Source organism: Rhopalosiphum maidis, chromosome 2 (assembly GCF_003676215.2).
Source record: "Rhopalosiphum maidis isolate BTI-1 chromosome 2, ASM367621v3, whole genome shotgun sequence".
NCBI classification, from domain to species: Eukaryota; Metazoa; Arthropoda; class Insecta; order Hemiptera; family Aphididae; genus Rhopalosiphum; species Rhopalosiphum maidis.
The window spans coordinates 44,580,496-44,604,091 of NC_040878.1; the positions used below are offsets into that span (position 1 = coordinate 44,580,496).

At 25.3% G+C, this 23,596-nt stretch overlaps 1 protein-coding gene across 3 annotated transcripts in view; it reads left to right on the forward strand.

Moving 5' to 3' along the window:
• The window catches only part of LOC113554549 (sodium channel protein 60E-like), a 105,393-nt gene that overhangs the window by 44,820 nt on the left and 36,977 nt on the right, over positions 1 to 23,596 (forward strand). For all 3 annotated transcript variants that reach the window (XM_026958434.1, XM_026958436.1, XM_026958435.1), the window contains 8 exons: positions 6,616 to 6,787; positions 9,344 to 9,421; positions 10,045 to 10,186; positions 12,813 to 12,947; positions 17,259 to 17,811; positions 20,287 to 20,474; positions 21,287 to 21,413; positions 23,335 to 23,540. In XM_026958434.1, coding sequence (XP_026814235.1) covers positions 6,616 to 6,787; positions 9,344 to 9,421; positions 10,045 to 10,186; positions 12,813 to 12,947; positions 17,259 to 17,811; positions 20,287 to 20,474; positions 21,287 to 21,413; positions 23,335 to 23,540 — 1,601 coding nt within the window. The remainder of the gene's footprint in view (positions 1 to 6,615; positions 6,788 to 9,343; positions 9,422 to 10,044; positions 10,187 to 12,812; positions 12,948 to 17,258; positions 17,812 to 20,286; positions 20,475 to 21,286; positions 21,414 to 23,334; positions 23,541 to 23,596) is intronic.

Below are 23,596 nucleotides of genomic sequence, written 5' to 3' on the forward strand. Positions count from 1 at the left end.
CATAATTTTAAATTCGAAAGAAGTCAACGAATTTAAGTTACTTTTTAATGTATTTGATTAAAATCACGTTTGCTTGCATTTTTGTTTTTTTTTACTGTTTTATGTCAGTATTTTTATCAAACATTAGAAATTAGAAATAAAAATTAAAATAAATACATAAAATATCAGTTTATAAGTTTAAAAAATCTATTGGTAAATTTTATTTTGTAATAAATTAAAAATTTGGTAAAATAAATTTAAGTCTTTAAAGTATCTAGTATAGAAATAAAAATTGTATAGAAGATTTTTAAAAATATATTTGTGCGTATAAAATGGTACGAAATAATTCATACGTAGGTAATAATGAAAATGAAAAATACGTAACCAACGCTTCGTGGATGTGTAGTAATATAGCTACCAATACTATCCTCATGTAAGATTCATATGTTCATAACTTTGATTTATTTATATTTATACTAAGTTACTTTGAAATATTTACTATGATACTTTTTCTGAACTTAATTATTTTTTTTTTTTTTATAAATGCTTTTTAGATTTAATTAATATTAGATTTTAAATATATTAAAAGATTCTACACATAAAAATATAAAATATCTTAATTTTATTATAATTTTAATAAATGACATTTGTTTTGTATTTGTTCGAAATACATTTATATTTCTTACATTTATAGTATTTTACACAGAACGGTTCTCAGTCGACTTAATATATCATTATAATAATGTTGACATATACACTATTATACATAATTAATTTAAATGGTATTTGTTATAGTTTTTAGTAAAAAGTTTTAAAAATTTTCATAATATCAAAAATTACTAAATTTTGATATAATAAATAACATATTGAATGTTATTGTTTAGACATTTTGATAATATTGCTATCATAGGTAAATGGTCGGAAGGAAAATACCATCTATACGTGTGTATAGGAAATGTAGAAAGGAAATTATTGAAATGCATATAAAGGAAATAAGATTACACCTACAGAGACAGTTATATTATCAAGGACAAATTAAATCGTTGTACAAGATAAAGATAAGAAAAATGATTGTAATATACAATAGTTGATGAGTATTAAAAAATAAAATGATGTGTCTTACGGCAATCAGCAAGATAATTAGGGAAAAACAGACATTTTTACGCAAAACCAATTTTCGATTTTAATAATTTCCGTATAACTCAAAAATATTTGCGGGGACTGACATTTTTAACAAAATCATTATACTTGACTATACGCAATTTCGCAACGATATCATAAAAATATTTAAATTAATTAAGCTATTGCACATTTATGCCGTATTATTAATAGTTAAATTATTATAATTCATAGAAATATACTTAGACACTAATTAATACAGGCTGACAGGCCATTTCTACTCAGAATTGTTTTTCGTACCTACGTAATGATTTATCATTTAAGTCATAATTGACACATCCATTACAGTGACCTACTCGATTATTATGCGGTACATTCTATACCTCCTGTTCAACAGAGCAGTTACCTGCTTGCCAGTTTTTTTTTTAAATATTATATTGTTTCAACTGTACGCTGCTTATATTTCTGGTCGTATAAAATCGTACTTAAAAACAAATTGTAATAATAAATAACTAAAATATGTCTGTAACTTGGTTTTACATTCAGATATTCTATGGCAACAACAATTGTTTTATTCATAGACTTTATAATCCATATATATATATTTTTTTTTATTAGAAAAAATAAACTTCAGCATTGATGACCCATTGGTTGACATTTAACATTAATATATATATATGTATATTTTTTTTTTATATAATATTAGTTATTATAATAATTTAATAATACATATATACATAGTACATATTTTAACAGCTAAAATAATTTAAGTTTAAAATAAAGTATAATTCATTTTAGTAAAGATTGTACGTTTGCGTGTAAGTACTTACGTAACTATGGTTACCATGAATATTAACAGTGAAAAAATTTTTAAATCATTAATTTATTATGTCGTTATTGTGGCTTCCTCTGTTTTAGATTTTGAGTATGTACACCTAGTCACAAAAAACAATTGAGTTTGTAACAATTTTTTTTTTATTAATACTCTGCTTGAGGTAAACCTTAAAAACCTTCAATGGGCAGTGCAATGTACGTCAATAAAACTGCGTTTCTAAAAGTCATATAAATAACCGTAGAAAATATTTTAACATCTGTTACCTTTTGTTTCCTTGTTTCCTACTTATAATATTATATTACATTTGACTTGCATAACCATATTATATTTTCACTATACATAGTATTAAAACTTAGATATTTGATTTGAATATGATGTCCTTCAGAGTTGAGTTTATTATTTCGTCAATCCAATGTGTATAAAGTACGACATTAAGAAAATTATTTTAAAACTTTAAACATGCTTAGTATTATGGTTTGTAAGCATTTTTGTCACCACGACGGCGTGATTGCCTTCATCATAAATTATTTTTCATACTTTGTAGATAAATGTACAGCGTATAGGATAAGTATATTCATCACAAAAATGAGTGAGACGATAAACTTTTTAATTTAATATATTGTATTGTCAAACTATAAGATCTATCTATCTCTGTGGACGTATGACTGCAGCTGAGCACTTATTCGTTTGTGAAAAATTAATATAGTATCAATTCGGGGACATCGATGCATGCCCTTGCAAAACTTTTGATTAAAAATTATGTAGGTATTGTACTTTCTCTTTGGTTTCAGTGAATGCAAATCAATATATATATATATATATATATGTATTATAATATATAGTACGTATATTGTTTATCGATACTGATAATTTCAACTATCCGTGTATTATAAATTTATAATATAACAAATGAACAGGGCGAACAGGTGTATTATGGTGTGGCTTGAGACTTAACGTCACAAGTCAATATTACATTACTACGGTGGTGGTACGAACTGTTATATAGTATGACAGCAGTAGACGTGTGTAGTTCACTCGAAACTGCTGAATTTGACGAATAAATAAACGAGGAAATGTGCACCAGCATAATATATATTTCCGTCCGCAAGCGGTAAACCAATATGCATTCCTTAACGCGTGGTTAGCCACATTACCGGCCGATATATACAGGTTGATTTACCGAGTATGCTTTTTTTCATTTAATAATGAATTTACCTATTCAATTTCAAATTTTTTGAATGCTTAAATATACGTGCTTAAACAACGATTTTTTGTCCTTCTTAAGGAATGTCTTATGGCGATAAGAACTTCTGTTTTTTAAATGAAGCTCACCTTTTTCATTGTAAATTATTTAGTACATAATATTAAAACGATTAAAATTTTAACGTATACTTAATTCAAAAATCAAACAAATAGTTTTATAATTAATCAAATATGTTTAAACTATAAATAAAAATCATTACAATTAGTTTAAAAAAATATATAAAATATGTATGATATTGCAGGATCTAGTGTTTATTTTACTTAGACCATTTTTACAATCAATAATATATTTAGTTGATAGATTAATACGAATTATTTAAAATGTTAAGTAATTAAAATTATCATATCTTTCAAACCTATTATTATAGAACAATATTATCCTTGATAAAATTACTCAAAAACTACTCGTCGAATTTTGATTTTGATGCATAAAGTAAAAACAATAGCTTCTCACTTTAAAAAAAGAAATTTGAATCACCACAAGATACCACACTCATTAGTTCTGAAGTAGCACAAAAAAAATTTCAAAAATTTCAAAATATATTCTTGAAGTTTATTTAAAGTTTTAAAAATCGAATTTTGAAATCTGTATTATTAATGAAGACAAAAATTGGTGAGTATGCTTGATAAATTATAGCCTATATATACATACATAGTAATTCTTCTATCGCAAAATTATTGACATTGCTAAACTAACCAAACTTAAAAGTTAGAACAAACCTCCCTTTAACTACTTTTATAGGATAGGATTGGGTCAGGTTAAGAATATCGAGGGTTGTGAGATAAAAGGATCACCCTAGCTGCTGCATATAATATACGACAGCTACATGGGCGTTTAAGTCGTGTCAGTCGTGCACACAGCGGTAAAGCTGTTTTATTTTCCATCCGCCAAAAACTGTAGTACAGTATATATATATAGTACGTTGACGAGGGGAGTAGGTATACGCACTATATTCATTATTCATGGTCGAGCAAGATAACAAAAAAGTGTCTAGATACACGATACAAGATATTTTTATTTTAGGCATTTAGATACAAGATGAAGTAACACAGCAAAAAAATTTCTAATTTATGGCTCTAAAATATTACAGATAATACGAGGTACGTTTAATTTTAATAGATTACTAAATTGTATTTTATTTTTGTTAATTTATCAAAAAGTTAACGATACAAATATTTTTTATTTAAATTTTTAAACACAGGGTTTTTTAGATCATTTATATTTAAAATCTTGACTAAAGTAAATAAAAAAAATAACAAATTATTTTTCGGATACTTTTACTCGCAAGTTACAAATTAAAAGAAGTAGGTACCTATTGAATGATTTTTGAATTTAAAATATTTATCCTGTATTGTTTAACTAAAAATATACATCATGCAAGATACCTACAATTTGTATCTGATGATGTACTAACTGTCCAGCCTTATCTACACGATAAGTAATTTCGGGACTTGGACTGACTTATAAGCGAACACGATACAAGTACAACATAAGGTAATCAATCCGATACGCGTGTCGGACGGCCCGATAACGGCTTGTCCGATTGAATGATGAACTGTTCATTTCAGTCTGTCGTCTTAATGCATTCGCATTCGTTATGTATTTGCGTACCTACTGTTCTAGGTAATGTCCAAAGTAATTAAATATATATAGCCGAATAGTCCATGAAAAAATAACCATATCATTATTGTATTGTGAATTATATATTGTAAATGGCGGTGTGGTACCAGAAATCTCTATCGTGTAATAAATGTGTAAAAATATTTTCTTCGGGAATCATTTTTTTCAAAAAAAAAAAAAACTAATAATATAAAATGGCTATAATTATTATGGTCTACAGTTAAAAATATAAAAAAAAATAAGAGATAATAGAGCGCTACAAAAGTCTACAAGTAGTTTATTGTATTTTTCTTAAGTAAACTTCTAGGTAAACAAATTTAAAATAAGTATAGTCCATCAGTAAAAATATTATAATATAATTTATTTATTTATGTTTACAAGAACCCGCGTTTATCAAAAACTTTTTTAATAATAATTAGAACCAATATTTTTATGTAATGAAGTCAATACATTTTAATTGGATTAAGTTGTTTTATATAGAAACTTTCGCTGGCCTACCAAAGAAATAATTTTTTATTGATTATACTCAACATATTATAAATTAGGTATATTATTAAAATATCAAACATAGCACTTAAATAAATACTTTTCGTTCATGATATAATTATGGATCAATATTGTTGAATGTCTTGTAAATGATGTTTATTATTTTATTATATAAGTATTGCATAATATACGATGTAAATTATATTATTATAAAATTCATTTGTTTAGGTATCTTGGAGATTATTTTACTCATGACCTAAAATAAAAAATATATACGTTGTATTCTATGAATAATATTGTGATTACCCCATTAAACATTCTACGCACATATATTTTCTTAAAGTATCACTAACTTATATTTTTTTCCGATTTTCATTGGAGCTATTATTATTTATAATATTTATATTATTTATTTTACTATTATTTTTGATATAAAGAAATTTATTAGACTACAATGTACACAATTTGATTTATTAAAAAAAAATTTCTACTAAAATAAATGTATAGTTATTAGAATTACTATAAAATATAAGGGTTTTTTTTTTAAAGAAATGTATGAAACATACTATATAATACTAAATCCATCAGACAAAAGAACAAACTTTGATTTTTTTTTTTTAACATAAATAATTTAGATTTATATAGATGATTAAATCCAAAAGATATGAAATTGTTATTAATTTAATAGTCAAGCTATAATTGTTGTATAATATACAGCTATCAAAAATTTAAAATATAACACTACATGTCGGATACAATATTATATAATTATATGGTTGAAAAAACTATTTAAATAGGTATGGTACTAAAACCCTATCGAAAATTGCTTTTCTATTTATTAAAAATAATTTTTAAAAAAAATGAATTAATTAGTATGCAAAAATTTACTTCAAAGTCATTAGGTACATCAATAAAAATTGTATTTCTATCCATCTAGATTCTAGACCTATCTATTAATTCAGTGAATAATTAATTTTGAATAACAATATAAATTATAGTTAAATAATATATATAACTATAAATAATTTTTTATTTTAATAATATATTAATAATTTTATTTTATTCTTATTCTTGAAAATTTAAAAAAAAAATACTCTTTATAAGTTCAATAGATTTTAATAATAATAAAACACATAGCTACAAATCGTTTTATGAAGTAATTAATCAATACCGTTGGTTGATTATTAATTTTATATTAATTATGTATACATTTATACAGGTATTTGGATAAATAAACCAATTCTTAGAACTAAATTATTATTCTATAGTTTACCAATTTATCATTTATGACGTTTTATATATTATTATACAGGTCTCAAGACGATCATCAACGCTTTGTTGCACTCCTTTCGTCAATTAGCTGAAGTCATGACACTGACCATATTTTGTCTAATGGTATTTGCTCTGTTTGCGCTTCAAGTGTACATGGGTGAATTGCGGAATAAATGTGTCATGATTAACGAAGACAATGTGAATTGGCTGATGTAAGAACAATTATTAATTTATAGAATAAAAGATATTTAACTTTAACAAATAAAACAATAGTGTTATTATTAATATTTGTATAATAGATTTTCATTTAAATTTTAAAAAGTTGACCTACATACATTATTAATATTATTACGTATAAAATATGATCGATAGTCAAAAAATATTCCAAGTAAACCAACAATCAAATTTAAAATAACATATTAAACATTTTTGTGATTACACTATTATAGTTCAATTAACAATATTCATTGAAATTTTCAACCTATCAAATGCATAATATATAAAATAACTTTGCTTTGATAAGTAATTCAAATTTAAAATTACAAAAAAATATTGGTAACTTTTATATCAATTGTTTTAACTTAACATAGAATGCCTAATAACACTATCCGTAGTATAAGATAATAATATCACAAAATATTTCTAGTTGTATGGATAATATACATTATACATGGAATCTGCCTAAACTTATTATTTTTACTGTATAATACATATGTTCCATTTGCACAATGTATAATATTATGCGAAAACAAAAATTTAATAGTTGATTATTTTATACTTTTATTACATTTATGTTTTGATGATGGGATATGTTTACGGTTGTTACTTTTGAATCAAAAAAGTAAATATCACGGTTCAGGGATAGTACTTGCCAAGAGGCCATAAATCCAGTGCAATTGAACATTTCAAAGAAATAAGATTCAGTGAAATATAGTGTTTTTGTAAATATGTCCACAACAATAGAATGAAAATAAATAACATCCGAATGAGTAAAAGGCATAATACTAAGGAAACAGACAATAGTGATTTTTTTCTCTGGGTGTCCATTACATTTTTTTTTTCGCTCGTATTATTTATTTATTTTTTTGTTCTTTAATTTCGCGTCGTCATCACAGTCCTTTGCACCACACAAAACAAAATAAAAATACTAGGCCATTTTATGTTTATAATTGAATAATAGTGGAAAAAATTCATAAAAATGTTATAACTATTATATTTTGTTTGAAACTAGAAACTGCAAATTATTTTCCATATTACAACTTTTAGAATTTTATGACAAAAAAAAAAAAAGCTATAATAATAAGCTAATCAAATTTTTGTTACATTAATTTCTAATTAAAATTTAAAATTATAAAATAACTGATCATTATTGTATTATTATAAGAATTATTTTGTTTTTAAATAACCAGTATACAATCACAAAAATAATATGGAAAAAAGTTCATTTTTTCAGGTCAATACAATTACTTATACCCAAATCACTCCAGTACAGAATTTAAAATCGAACTTTATTGTATGTGTTAAAATATGAATTAATATTATGGCGAATGTATTTTAAACATTATTTATATAAGTTTATTTTTATTTTATAAATATAGTATCGTCGTGGATTATCTTGAGTATCCGAATATTTCGTATTTTTATACTATAATGTTTTGTTAAATGTGCTTAATTAATATTGGCATCAGAGTAATAGCGAAACCTACATTTCATCACTAAACTCTAGCATACTTAATGAACCACCCACGTCTATTAGCTTTATATACTTGTAAACCCTTATAAGTACATCGAATAAAAACAATACAACCGTGGAAGATAAGTTGGATCCAGATGTTGCATTACACAAATGGTTCCCAAAATAAATTTGAAACCATAGGATAAAAAGAAGATCACTATAACACTATTGCACACTATATAACTAGCAGAGGTTGGAAATCGGCATTTGGGTCCAAAACCCGATTTTCTTTTTTACATTATTCTACACATGTTTTATAAAAATCTTGGAAAAACGGCGTAGGAAGTGAAAACAGATAATATATTGTTGACGTCTTTTTTTACTACTATTCCATTATATCAATGCTTGTTTTTTTTTTCATCCGCAAGATTATATTATTATTTATTACCGATAATTCGATTTATATTATATTGGTTTTGCAGTTCACATAAAATCTACATCACAAACATAAAAATTATTGTATTATTAATTTATTATACATTATTTAAAATCTATGCAATATTTATTAATGTACTGTTATTCTGTTATTTGTATGAAATTAATTTACCATAGTGCCCCAGCACAGGTAATCGATTTTATTTCGAATTCGTATTTTTAATTAGAAACAATATCTCATTAAAAAAAATTATTATTGTTAGCTTATTTCCTGTAAACACTCGTTACATTTAAATGTAAAATGTGCATTAGTCTTATCATACATCACATTTTATGTGTTATTTGAAACTTTAGTATTCTTAAGTAAGCTAATACGTCTGAAGATAATGCCAACCTAACGCAATGTCCTTATTTGTTCTACTATTATTTACACATTATTTCCCCTTCAGGTTAACCCGTTTAATAAACTCGATCCGTTTTGTTTGCGTATCGTTTTCGTATACCTACTGTACATACACCGCACACCGCACTCGCCCACCAAGAAACTGCGAAATGTACCTTTGGCGATTTATGGTTTTTAATCTCTGGGGTTTCAATTTTCTGCGTTTCCTGTGCATATTTTTTTATCTTCTCTTTCTTTACATTGTTTGTATTTCAGATGGATAAATAAAGAGCAAAACTGGCTGTCGGACAACGAAGGAAACCCAATGCTATGCGGCAACGTGACTGGGGCGAGGTGAGAAAAGCAAATTAAATATTTCAAAGATTCGTACACGCAATTTCACTTCGGGGGGTTTTAATGTGCCATTATAAAACTAATCGTTCAAGTCGAATGGTTAGATGGCAGAGGTAAGATTCTTTGGTACATGATTTTTTTACGTACACCAGGCCCAATTCCATTTTCTAAGTAACATAAATTTCCATTATGAACAATGCACATAATATATTAGAAAGAATAATAACAGTCAAAGTAAAAAATACAAAAATAACAAAACTATATAGAAAAATATAAAAACAATCACGTCAATAATCAAGCCGTAGACACATATAATATATAGCTATTTTAATTATGATTACACATTTGTATATTCAATCGAATTGCGGCAGAAATATTAAATCCGATTTGAATATGTGTGTATTACTCGTACAAATCGATGGACAGAAATTGTATAATAATTGTTATATTCTCATATTATGTACCTACCTATAATATTTGATGATAATAAAATAGATAATTAATAGATAAACCTTTATTAATGTAAAACTTATTTTAATGGGTAGCGTGCTTTAGCAGAATTATATTACTCAGTTAGTTTATTGTAAAGTTTATTGGCAGTTCCTTATTACCGTTGTTTTCAGACATTGCCCAGTTGGTTACGTGTGCCTTGGCGTTGGCCCTAACCCCAATCACGGTTACACGAATTTCGACAATTTCCTGTGGTCTATGTTGACTACGTTCCAGCTAATTACACTAGACTATTGGGAAAACGTCTACAACATTGTAAGTACTTTTGTAAAATAATGCCTTTTAATATTTTCAATTGAAATAAAAACAACATAAGAGGTGTACATTTTACTATCTAATACTATGTACATAATTTTATATTACGTATTATTTAATATATACATCATACGCATAACCGTTTCCCTTTTGTCTACAATAGGTTTATTTATGTAGAAAAAAATTCAAAACATACATACTGATCAAAACTATAAATTTTAAATAATTCGTAACTCTATTAATCCATAACAATTATTGAAATCTTAAAATAAAAAGTCTCAATTTTATAATTTTATTGACCGCTTAGACGAATCATGTAAGCTAATAGAATAACAAAGACTAAAGTAAGTTTAAAGCTTATAGTCTTGAATATTACATTTGGTGATATTTTGGAAAGAAGTCTTAGGTACTATAAAAAATTGTATTTGTACGAACATATAACTTTGTTACATTGAGTTAGAGTGTTAGACAATGAAAATAAACAGTAAGTTTTGATCCCATCGTATTTTAAAGATGATTAAAGAATGTCTGTGCGTATCTGATGGTAAACTTTACAAATCAGTCCATGAGTTTAAAGATAGTTCGAATCCATATTTTAATACTTGGTAAATATTATAATAATGTAAAGAATAAAATATAATAAATATTGACATGCACATATTATTTGTATACAGTCCGTAATAAATTCACAATGGTAATAGTCCAAGAAAACTACATAGTATATAATATATTATGCATGTCTTCTATAAAAGGCAATGAACTAGCTGGAATCATATCAAAAAGGTCTTGGCGAATGCGTTGTATAATGATTCGGCTAGACGAATTATGTATGGTTTATTACGCAATAAAGTCTGTCGAAATACATTTTACGGACATTAACACCAAAGGTTTCAACAAGTTGATGATTTCAACTTTAATACGACTTTGTCTGAGTAATAAATATTGAATTATATAATAGTTTTAAAAGCTACTTATTTTCTTAAATTTTCATCATTCAAATGAATAATTTGTATTTAAAATTATTCTAATTAAAGTTGTCTTCGTTGTTAAAGACAGTAATAAAAATAATCAAATAATAATTTATAACTAAACTAGGACTAATCATTTTAATGAAACAATCTACCTAATTTATTCGATTTTCTATCATTAAATTATTCTTAATTTAACATTAATATAATTGGTTGATAATTAAATAAAATTAAATATTAATCTTAATTTATTATATACCTTCCATAAAAGTATACTTCTATGAAAGTTTTTAGAATATTTAATTTATTATATAAAGGTAATCTATTAGTTAGATACAATTTTAAAATTTAATTTTATGAATTGTATAGACTATAGATACACTTTTATTTAAAAACAAAAAAAACAAAAACAAAAAAATATAATATTTCCTCGATTATTCAAAGTCAGAATAAATTTAATTTATTATTTAGTAAATAATTATAAGAACTTATCAAATCATATATTACTTGCCCAAACAATGAAAAGAAGTAATGGCGTGACTTTAGTAAAATCCTTTTTAGCTAATTATTATAAAGCTAAATTTTTCAAATTTTTGAAGCCTGTCATTATATTTCTCACTCCATTATTTTCTGAGATACGCAGAGTGAAAAGGTTCATAAATTAAATATTGTCAATTCTTTTAACTCACTATTGAAAGATAAAAAAATAATTAAACTAACTAAATTATTATTCTTTTATAATAAACAGGTAATATATTTAAAATAATTAGTGCATTTGTAAATAAATCGATGATGACAATGAAGATTGTTTGTTACACAGTAAATGATAAGAAATATTTATTATTTTCGGAATGTGTGTTTAAATATTGTTAATGATTAAGGGTTCTACATCTATTTGTTCACCCTAAAAAGATATTAACTCAATTTATTCACATTTAAAATACTATATATTATAAAGAATCTTTGAAAATTAGAATTAATAATTATTAAATATTTCCTTATAAGTTTATTTGATAAGGAATCGATTTAATTGTATGAATGAATTGTTGAACTTCAAAATACATTTCTTTAAAAATTTTAAAACCGACATATAAAATATTTACATTTTTAGTTCATATAATATAATAAATTGTTTATTAATATTGGTAATCAAGATTTAGAATTATGTTAGTTATTGTATCGTTGATTATTCAAACGTTTTTAATACACTTCGATATTATTAAATACAAACAAGAATATATTATATTATAATACATGTTAAGTATTAAACTTCATTTACTGAAAATTATTCCCGTTTGTTGTTGCCTGCCAATACAATGCGAACTACAACAATAATCACCATAAAACAATTCTGATTATCTGTGACGTGTACAAAATATAAATTCAAACCACGTATTTAAAATGTATTTAAACCGGAATATTAATATTACCGACTGTTTTTAATACATCAAAAATACAAGAAGCAGTAGTGAAGTCGTTTGCCGTTTCCCGAGGCTAACGCACAACACTGTACCGACTTCCGTTACGCGTTATTTAGGTCACGCGACGCTTTTATAATATAAAATACCACGTCCATAAAAACTTTTCTGAAAAGGGATTTGTTTCGCCATCGCATCGACACTCCATCGATTCAAGTGTGTGTTTACCGGTTGTTTCAGGTGTTGGCAACGTGTGGCCCGATGAGTGTCATATTTTTCACGGTGGTGGTGTTCTTCGGTTCGTTCTATCTGATCAATCTGATGTTGGCTGTCGTCGCCCTGAGCTACGAAGAAGAAGCGGAAATCACGCAAGAGGTAAGATGATGGAATTTTTATTATTATTATTATTATTATTATTCTTATTATTATTTTTTATATAAATCTTTATTGAAATATAAAATATTATAAAAAAATAAAATGTAAACTGATGATGGTATATATTTCGGATAGTGGTGCACATCATGGTTGTGATTTTACGAATACTGTACGAGTCTGAAATATGTATATCAAAAATAAACACACTGCTACCGCTTCAGGCAATGCCCGAGGAAAATAGGAATACAAAGTTGTAAAAAAAATTCACACGTTTTCCTATTCTTATTTTCTTCTTCTTTTTTTCTCTTCGCTCTCGCTGCACTAGTGTTTTTAATCCTCATCGTCAAGTAGTGTATAGGTAAAACGTATACAAAACTAAGCCTCGGTGTAATAGAAATGCCTATATGGAGCGCTGTGGCATGAAATATATACGAACTGACAAAAAATATCTCTTTAAAAACTCGACGCGCCCGCTTTGGCTTTTGCTTTTTAAATCCACAACGAGAATATATCTTCGAAACTATATTTGAACTTTTTTAGTGGTTTAAGTTTCTCTTTAACTTTGAGTTATTACTCACATAACTATTGCATATAACAGTATGAAAAATCTTAAGTTCCTATTACATATTATAATACTGATGTACATTGAAACTCGGCTCACTATACTTTATTTTTTATCGAACTAAAAATTGATTTCCACTAAAAAACAATTTAAGTATTAAACTCGTTGAATGTTTTAAGTTATCACAAATAAAACGATTATAAAAAATACCCTAAAAAAATATTGTTAATACTAATCAGAGTTACTCGACGTCATATAGTCTATGCAGATAGACATTCATTTTTTTCCGACATAATTTCTTCTCACATTAGGTTAACCCTTTATTACTTTAATTTCCTTTGATCTATTATTTAAATATTAATTTACTTTAAAGCTGAAACATTAGTTCCATAATAAGGAAAATCTTGATAGCTAAATTTAGTTTAATAAATTATTATAAATAGAAACTAAGGTTATAATAAATATTTCATTATAATTTAACTCAAGTAAAAGCTAGGTAATAATTGCTATAGTTCAACATAAAATATGATATTCACATTTCAAGTACTCAATTGTACAAAGAAATAGTTATTTAGATACTAGTTAAATGTGAATTTAAATCAAATAATTTTATTTAAAATGTAAATAATTATAAATATGGTATAATGTTGTGTTATCATAAATTAAATAAAACCTAAAATTGTAAAATCAGACAAATAATTCAGATTTAATATTATAACTTAGTGGTTTTCAAACTGGTTGCAATGGCACACTGGTGTGCCGCGAATATCCACTAAGTGTGTCGCGGTTTTCCCATAAATTACCGATTGCATTGAATTGTGATATTAGAAAATGCGGGTATGTGTCAACTATTTGTCCAAGAATTAAAAATATCTGTTAGCTCATCAATCACACATTTCTTATTAAATGTTTATATAATTATAATTTATTCAAAACAATTTTGTTCATCTAAAAAAAAGATCAGTGTGCCGTGAGAATTTTTTGAAGTGTACGGTGTGCCGTGTATAATAAAAGTTTGAAAACCACTGTTAAAACATAATCATAAAAATTGAAATTACTTATTAATAATAAAAAATGTTAAAAATGTGTATTATTTTGTATATTAATTGGTTTAAATTTATTTGCTGATATTTTGTTGGTGTTTTATTTAAAAAATAATACTTTAATAATTTATTATGAAAATCAATATAATAAATATTATAAATGCAATATATTAATGTAATATGGGTGGAATTAGTTCGTACAAATTTCAAATAATTTAATATTGGTTTATAATTAAAGTATTATACTAACATATTGCAGTTTATACTTGAATTATTTTTTCAATTAATGCTTATTGATACATTTTTTTTTTAAATACTTGTTATTTAAGTTAATATTCATTTGAACAAATTATATATATTATAATTCAATAACATTTTAAAATCAAAATAATGTTTACATTTTGAATTACGACTTTTTAATAAAATATTTTATTATTATTAAAATTATTCTTAAATTTAGTCAATGATTATTAGATTTATATTATTTAATTATAAAGTTTCTGTACGCTATCTTGTGCAGACATTGGTAATTCCAAATTCTAAAAAAATGTGATTACAATGCAGAAAATTTAGTAACTTTAATAATTTCCTACAAATCTTTTGCAGTTATGAGTTCAGTTCAGTGGCTATATTGTTATAAACTATGTCATTCCAAATTAGTTTTCAGCAAACACTTGTTCAACATATTATTGTGTCCAGTTAAACTATGTGTACGTTGGTGGTGCTAACCTGTCAAGTTACTGAAATTAGTCTGTACATAAATCATTCTAGTATAAACTTGATGCGAAGCATATATATATACACACATAAATTGTGACCACGATGAATAATTAATTTTATAGTATGAAATATTAATAAGAAAAATACTATCCTGTGTAGCACTACAAAAAAAAAATGCATAGGTAGTGCTGAATCTTAAGTAAATAAGTTTTAGTTCTTTCCCAAATATTTTAAGTGTAGTGCAGTAAAAAATGAAATAATAAAATTGTAAAATATATTTTTTTTTAATTCATGGAATTCTCGTAGGAATAAAAATAATGTACTAGCCATCGTAAAATATAAACGTTACTACCTATTACAATAATTTTAAAATAACATATATATTGTAATTACAGAATAAACCATAATATTATATATTATGCTAGATATAGCCTATACAAATATAAAACCATATTGTTTTATTTGATGCATGCACTGAAATTATATTATAAATTAACTCAATACAATCCATTAGAAATTGGTTATAATGCTATATCTCTGAAGTGGTTATCTGTGTTAAGTTTCAAATTTTAAGTGCACTTATATATCTATATTACACTATAACTCTATAGTTTGTAGTTGCAGAGACTGTAACATGATTTTACATGCAAAATAAATTCCATTCTTTTTAATATTGCTTATATCGATTATTATTACTGTTATACCTAACACAATTTTGCAGAGCCTCGTATTTTAAATTAGCGTATTTCGAGTTACTAAAAGCGATTTAAAATTGATTTTAATTCACCTAAGAATTAAAGAAATTATATTAAATGATATATTATTTTACAACCACAGTTACATTTTGCATACGAACGTAGTTTTTTCGGGTTTTAGTAGTACGGGTTGTTGATGGTATTCAGGATTGGCGATTGTTGTTGACGTTTTTGGTTTGATATGTTGAGTTTTCGACTCTGTTTTTTGAAAATTATTGTATATATTTTGTTATTAATAGACGGTTCATTTCACTAGAATAGCTAGTGATTTTTAAAATGGATTGGTGATTTTCCACATGTTTCGCAAAGAAAAGAAGTAGCAATGTTTTTATTTATTGGTGGTTGATATTGGTAAAATTTCTTACAGTGTAATCATTTTTTTTTTATTGCTGATACAATATTAGTCTAATAATTTTAAAGATGTTAGTAAATGGTAATACATTTTGTACATAGTTTGTATATATATAAATTAAATAACTAAGTCGCATTTATCAGCTGATTAAACTAAATTGAGAATCCTAAAATAGTGTCATAACTTATAAGTATTATTAATATAACAAACCTAATATTCAATATAAAAATAATAAGTAGTTTATCTACAATATCCAATACCTATCTATTATATACGTGTATTGGTATATTAGTTAGAGATTATACGTAATTTATGATCTTGGAGTAATTAATATCAAAATTATTATAATATTCATAAGTCATGACTATTTATGTAATAAAAAAATAACAATAGTTTAGTATTACAATAACGCATCTAACCACTTTTCAAGCTCAAAGTGGTAATGATAAAACTTCCTGCTCACATGAGAACAATATCAGCTTTTAATATTTAGTTTCAAAACTGAAATATTGGAAAAGCAATTTAAAAAAACAAAATATACACACATATATATATATATATATATATATTGGATGTACGGTGGTTTAAATTTTATAACCGATCAATATCCTCAAACGCTAACCGAAAACACTTGTAAGTTGTACACTTAAAGGCGCAGAACTGCGTACCACGCATTTTACTGTGTAGATGTAATATAACATACGTACTCTGTACAATGGTTTGCTGCTGTACGATAGGATAAAAATATTTAAATTTTTATGTATTATATTATTGTGAGCTTTAGGAATGTCTACCTAGATTTTCTTAACGTATAGAAAAAACTAAAAATCATGATATAATAATTATTAAGACGCGTACGTATTTGTATGTGTGTCACAGGAGAGGCGAAAAGACTTGACGGACTATCGGGACGAATCGACATTCAGTTTCGACCCGAGCCGCATCCCGGTCAAGCAACTGCAGGACAGACAGAACCGGGAAAAAAAGAAAGTAGACGGCCGGAAAGGTGTGCTACTGTCTTCGGTGACGCGCAAACGGAAAAAATCGCGAAGACGTCGGACACCGTCTCAGCAACGGTTTCAACAACCGGAGCAACAACAACAGCAGAACCCCACGGATGACCAAGATGGAACCATTGAAGGAGTGACGGATGCCGCGGAACCGGAAGTGGAAATAATGGCGACGACGGCAACGGTGGCATCAGAAGCTGACGCGTCGGCGGTGACAGTTGCGTTGGGCGACTGTGAAGAAGATGAAGACTCAGGCAGTCGTTCGTCAACGCCCCGTCGAAAACCGTCGAGGTCGCCCGATCCACCGGCACAACCGGTCTCGCCACCACCGCAACCGGAACCACCGCCTGTCACTTCCACCACCGCCAAACCCAACGTGGCTGCCGACAGTCTGCGACCGTGCGCTCTTGTAGCTCCGCAAGGTAAGTGACATATGATTATTACTCCATACACGTTTTTCTATTTTGTTCTCTATCGATTCATTTGTTGGCCGTAGCCCTGTGTGGCTAACAAACCAAATAAACCTTATTCCTAATTACTTAGAATTTAGAAGGTTTTTAATCCTAAGTTAGTTTTGTATGCAAATCCACCATAATTCGGACCAGATATTTTAATTCTTATCGACCTATTCAAAGTGAAAGGCTATCTAAAAGTGCCGAGGAGTAAAATTGTTTGTAAATAAAAGGTTGAAGAATTAAAACAAGGTTATATGTTTTCCTTGTAGCGATTCGAAAATTACAAAACATAATATATTCATAATTTTTATATACATTTAAGTTTAAAATTTCGACTAAATTGGATATAATAATTACTTTAATAAAAAAATATTAATCATAATGTTTTTTTTCTTAATAGACAATTGTTTTATATATATAAGTATATCGGTATATGAAATAGTTGTACTATTAGTGGACCTCAAATATTTTTTTACAAAACTTGTGGTCTACGCAACGAAAAGTTTGGAAATCGTTGATCTAGACCAATACAAATTTGATAAAAGTATTATTCAACAGTTATGAGGTTAGGTTAAATAAAATAAAATATGTCTTCATAATATATTAATTATTTAAATTGTTGAGTCAATATTAAATAAAACAGTATGTTAAATTCTTTTTAAAATTTAATTAATTTATAATATACTATTTAAATTACTTTTTTTTGTAATGGAAATAAATTATAACCACAAAAGTGTTTAAAAAAATATTTCAATTGCTCATTTAAATTGATATAATACATAATTAGTAAGTTTGTTTATCATTAATCATAATAAATAGAATGTTTACAAATTAAATTTCAACAAGAAATAAGATCAAACGCATTGTTTTTATAAAGCTTTGCATAGAATTATAATTTATAATATTTCATTGAATAATTGAATTATCTTATTTGCGTAAAATCAAATCATTTTTCGTGTAGTTTAAAATCATATTTTTATAACTATATCATACCTATTGTAATTCGTTTTTTGTTTGAATGATACAAATACAAAAAAAAAATGCTGATTCCGGAGTTGGCTAGGACACTGGAATGAGATATTCAGGTCATTATATATGAAAGCAATAATAAATCATTGCAGTTGAAACAATTTTTTGAGCAAAAATCGGTTCACCTAAAAATGGTCAAGACTGATGTTAAACACTGATGCTTGGCAGTTATATTTCTTCGCCTCTTTTCTCGAAAACTACCGAAAATAACGACCCCTTTAAATCTGTGTTCAATTTTTAGTTCATAACTTGAAACTTTTTGATATACAACTACATCATTGTAAAAATAATAGCTACCTGTTTTTAAGACTTCAAAATATTACAATACCATATTATCACCATTTTTAAAATATCTCGATTAATATTTTTTTTTTTTTTTTACAAATACTAATAATTTAAAAACATCCTATTCGCCTTGTTTTATACCATATTGATAAGAATGTTCAACAACTAATCTCTATATCCTGTTCGTACTTTTTGACTCAATTTGTAATTTAATACAATTTAACTAAATTTATTAGTCTTCTTTGAATTTGTTAAGTTAGAATAAATAATCATACAACTATATAATTCAATATCAATATTTATTTTACAAATTTATTTTACAATATAATATGAAAAATAATTACCTATCTAAAAAATATATTTTTAAATCACTAAAATATAAATAATGTAATGGAAAAATATTGTAAATCTAATAATATTCATATTATTGTTGACCTTTAGTTTCAAATAAATGTGAAAATACTGCTTTTACATTTTATAAGGAAAAATTGAATTTTCTGTTTTAATTTAAACTTTGGACTCGTGAAAGCTATTTTAGTTAAATAAATTAAAAATAAAATTCAGAATTATATTTTCTTTCTTACCATTAAACTTAGAGATAACGAAAATTAAATGTCGTTGAACACTTCATATACCACTATCAAAGGGAATACATTTCGTATAACTCACTGATATAAAGTTTAATTTAATTTACCTTCGAGATAGAAAAAAAAAATAAGTAAATAAAAATGAATTTTCGAATATTATAATATATTATTATAGTGACAGTTTAATAATAATTATTTAAATTTAATAAAAATTATAGATTTTGTTTTGATCAATACAATAACTATTTTCATAAAACACGGAACTTAATACCTAATTAGTTATCATTTTATCAATCAGTTTATTGATAAATTTCCAATAATTTTTTCGTAAAAGTGCAAATATTTATCTATTTTTAAATTGTATTTAATCATGTTTAATGATTTCCTAATCATTCATAATAATAAATGTATGCATTATTCTGTTTTGTTATAAGTAACAATAATAAATATAAATGTATATTTATAATATTTAAATCTTGAATGTAGAGTATTATGTTCTTCTTATTGATTCTTGAAAATGTTGATGTTGTTTTAAATCAAGGACGAGAACGGTGGTTACTGGGTAGTAGACAGGGCAGTGCGAATACCAGTGAAGGGAACAACAGGGATTCATCACTGGACGACTCAGGTGTAGTAGATGATCATGATGACGGGGAAGCGACATCGCAATCACAATCCCATCACACTTCACCACAGCCGCAGCAATGCGGATACCATCAGTTACCTCAGGTAACCCCTATCGGGAGTAATTAAAAAAAATACTTCCAAACTACTGAGATCAATAAATGTGTAAATCGATATCAAAGAAAATTAAATGTAATATTATAGAATAATAATTATCTTTTAAAACGCTAGTTATAACATACTATATGCATAATAATAACAATATCCAGTAAATTAACTAATTCATAAATAATACAATAAGATCAATTTTATTAATTTATTTGGTTACTGACATATAAGGTCCTTATTAAAATTTTTAAAATACTGATTATTTAGTTATTTTCAAATATTACAAAATAATATAGATATATACGTACAATTTAAGTTACTTATATAAATTCATTATTAATTAAACACAATAAATATATATATATATATATATATTTGTAATAGATTTATCATATAATATTAATATTTAATAAAATTAGATTTTTTTTTTTAGCTTGAATATTAATCCAATTAAAAATTTAAACTTTAATTATAAGTGCTCAAAATTATAATTGAATATATATATTTTTTTTTACTTTATGAGCATTAATATTTGAGAAACAATAATAATTTAATATTCTGCCAATTTATACAAGTTTTCTTTCTTTTTTTTTTTTGTAAAATGTAGATAAAAATGTTAAGCTTTAATCCAATGTTTCATTTTCTTTTATATAATTAAAATTGACTTATGATAATTTTATCATGTATTTATTCGAAATTAATTGTTCTTTGTGTCTAACGACGATCTTGTGTATTTCAATTGATTTACTCTAAATAAAAACTTTTAGTTTTCTCTAAGTTTTTATAAGAATGTAAAATATTCTTTCTAGAATTCTACCAACGATAATGGTTTAGCTGTATCAAAAAGCATTAAAGTGATCAAATGCAATGGGCTGAAAACAAAACCATTTGGCCGCAACGGCGAGGCCGAGTACGTGTCTCAGGTGGTTGTTATTGGTATGTGTACATTAATAACAGTATTAACTCCCTGCACCGCCTCTAAAACTGTAATAGCTTGGAAAATAATAGTCTGTGTTAGATCTGTTTGCTGAACTATCAACAATACACTCACGATAATAATAGTATTATAGTGTATTGTATTACTTGACCATTTATGATAAATTTATTATAAATAGTAATTTTGAATTATATTACGAACGTTTTTTTTTTCATAAAGATTATTAAAAATTAAAATTTATAATAATATACATACTTACACCAACAAAATACATAAATATCACTATTTTATGATTTCTGGTGGTAAGTCTTCTAAAATATTATAATTATTCTTATCAGTTAAACACAACCTAATGTATAATAAATGCTTGGTATAAATGACCGTGACTTTTCACTATTATCCACTATCATCAACTTGTATCTCTATGTCGTTTATCATAAATGTTTATTTAACTTGCGATTATAACTATTACCGTTTACTCTAGTCTATTTGTTGAATTTAATGTAAATAAGTAAAATAGTATCTTTTAGCTTGTATAATATTTAACATTTAAAAATGCCTTACATCATTAAATATTCAGTTTTATAGATATATATCTTTTAAATATTTAGATTTTATAAATTGAAAGAAAAAATAATAATAAATTAATAAAATGTTTGAATACAATGAAAAATGTAATAATATATAATAAGTTATTCTCGATCTTAGAAAAATAGTTATCACTATTTGATAAAAAGATTTCTATTTTGTACTATTGCACTTTATAATACATTGTAAACTTTTAATTTGTAGTAATTGTATTAACCTAAAGTTATTTACATTTAATTTCAATAGTTTACTTTAAACTTTAAATTTAAAATATAGCTTCAACAAAACAGAATATCAAATTTAGAAGTCAGTTTAGACTTATATAATTTAGGTACCTGCTCAATCTTAAATCTAAAAAAAAACATTTTCTATAAATATTAAAAATTACATTAATCCAATAGTTTTGTTTAGTCTGATTATAGTTATTAACTCAAAAGGTTAAATCCTTCTAAGCAATGTAATTTTAAATTAAAATATCAAGTTTTTTTATTTTCATCTGATAAAAATACTGTTTCATGGTGTGTGAGAGACATTTATGTATAAATTGTATAATATATGTATACCTATATATTTATTAAATGGTCTTAAAAATGTATTTTTAATATTAACCGGGTAAAATTATTTAAAAACTGTGTAAAATACATTGTAGTAATTTTATGTTACTTACTCTGTTATTTTAATTTAACCGAATTGTTACTATTTTAATTAGTGACATAAAAATGTATAGAAATAAGTTATAATGGTGAAATTAATATTTTTATTTGATACTGTGTACCTATTTATATATCAATTAATTTAATTATAAATAATATTTTCTTTTTTTCATTCATATTAATTTAAATTAACATTAAAATTTATATGTAATTAATTTAACCAGAAAATAGCGTTAACATACATTATACATATAACAAAATATACATAACGATTATTTTAACATTGAACATTAAAATTATTTCTGAAAGGTTAAAAGTACAACTTTACAAGTGATTCTTACATTTTATATTCCTTTTTTTACTATTTAGTTTATTGCTTAATTAAAAAATTCATCGAATTTAATTTTGATAAATATAAACCTATAATTTCAATATAATTATCTAAATTATAATACTTTTCTTTAACTTTATTTTCCAAATACCTATCAATAATCACATTTAGATCACATTTAGTTATAGTATATAATTATTTACCGCTGAACACGACTTATTTAAAATTGTAAAATGTTCCAAATGTCTATAATCTCCAATATATGTAGCGAAATTTTATTTAGTTTATGAATAAACTCTGCGATATAATCACAATGATAATTTATGAATGTATTATTATTATTCTTAGATGATCGAAGTTGTACGAATTGCAACAGAAATTGCATTGACTACCAGACATGGTTAAGAGTTCAAAACTGTTTGCATAAAGTGGTTAGAGATCCATTATTTGAGTTGTTTATTATGGCATGTATAATATGCAATACAATAGTGCTGGCTATTGAACATCATGGAATGTCACAAAATGTACGAAATATTTTGGACGTTGGAAACAAGGTAACTATTTAATAATTGACTTAAAAAGTATACCTCTAATGATCGTACTATTTAAA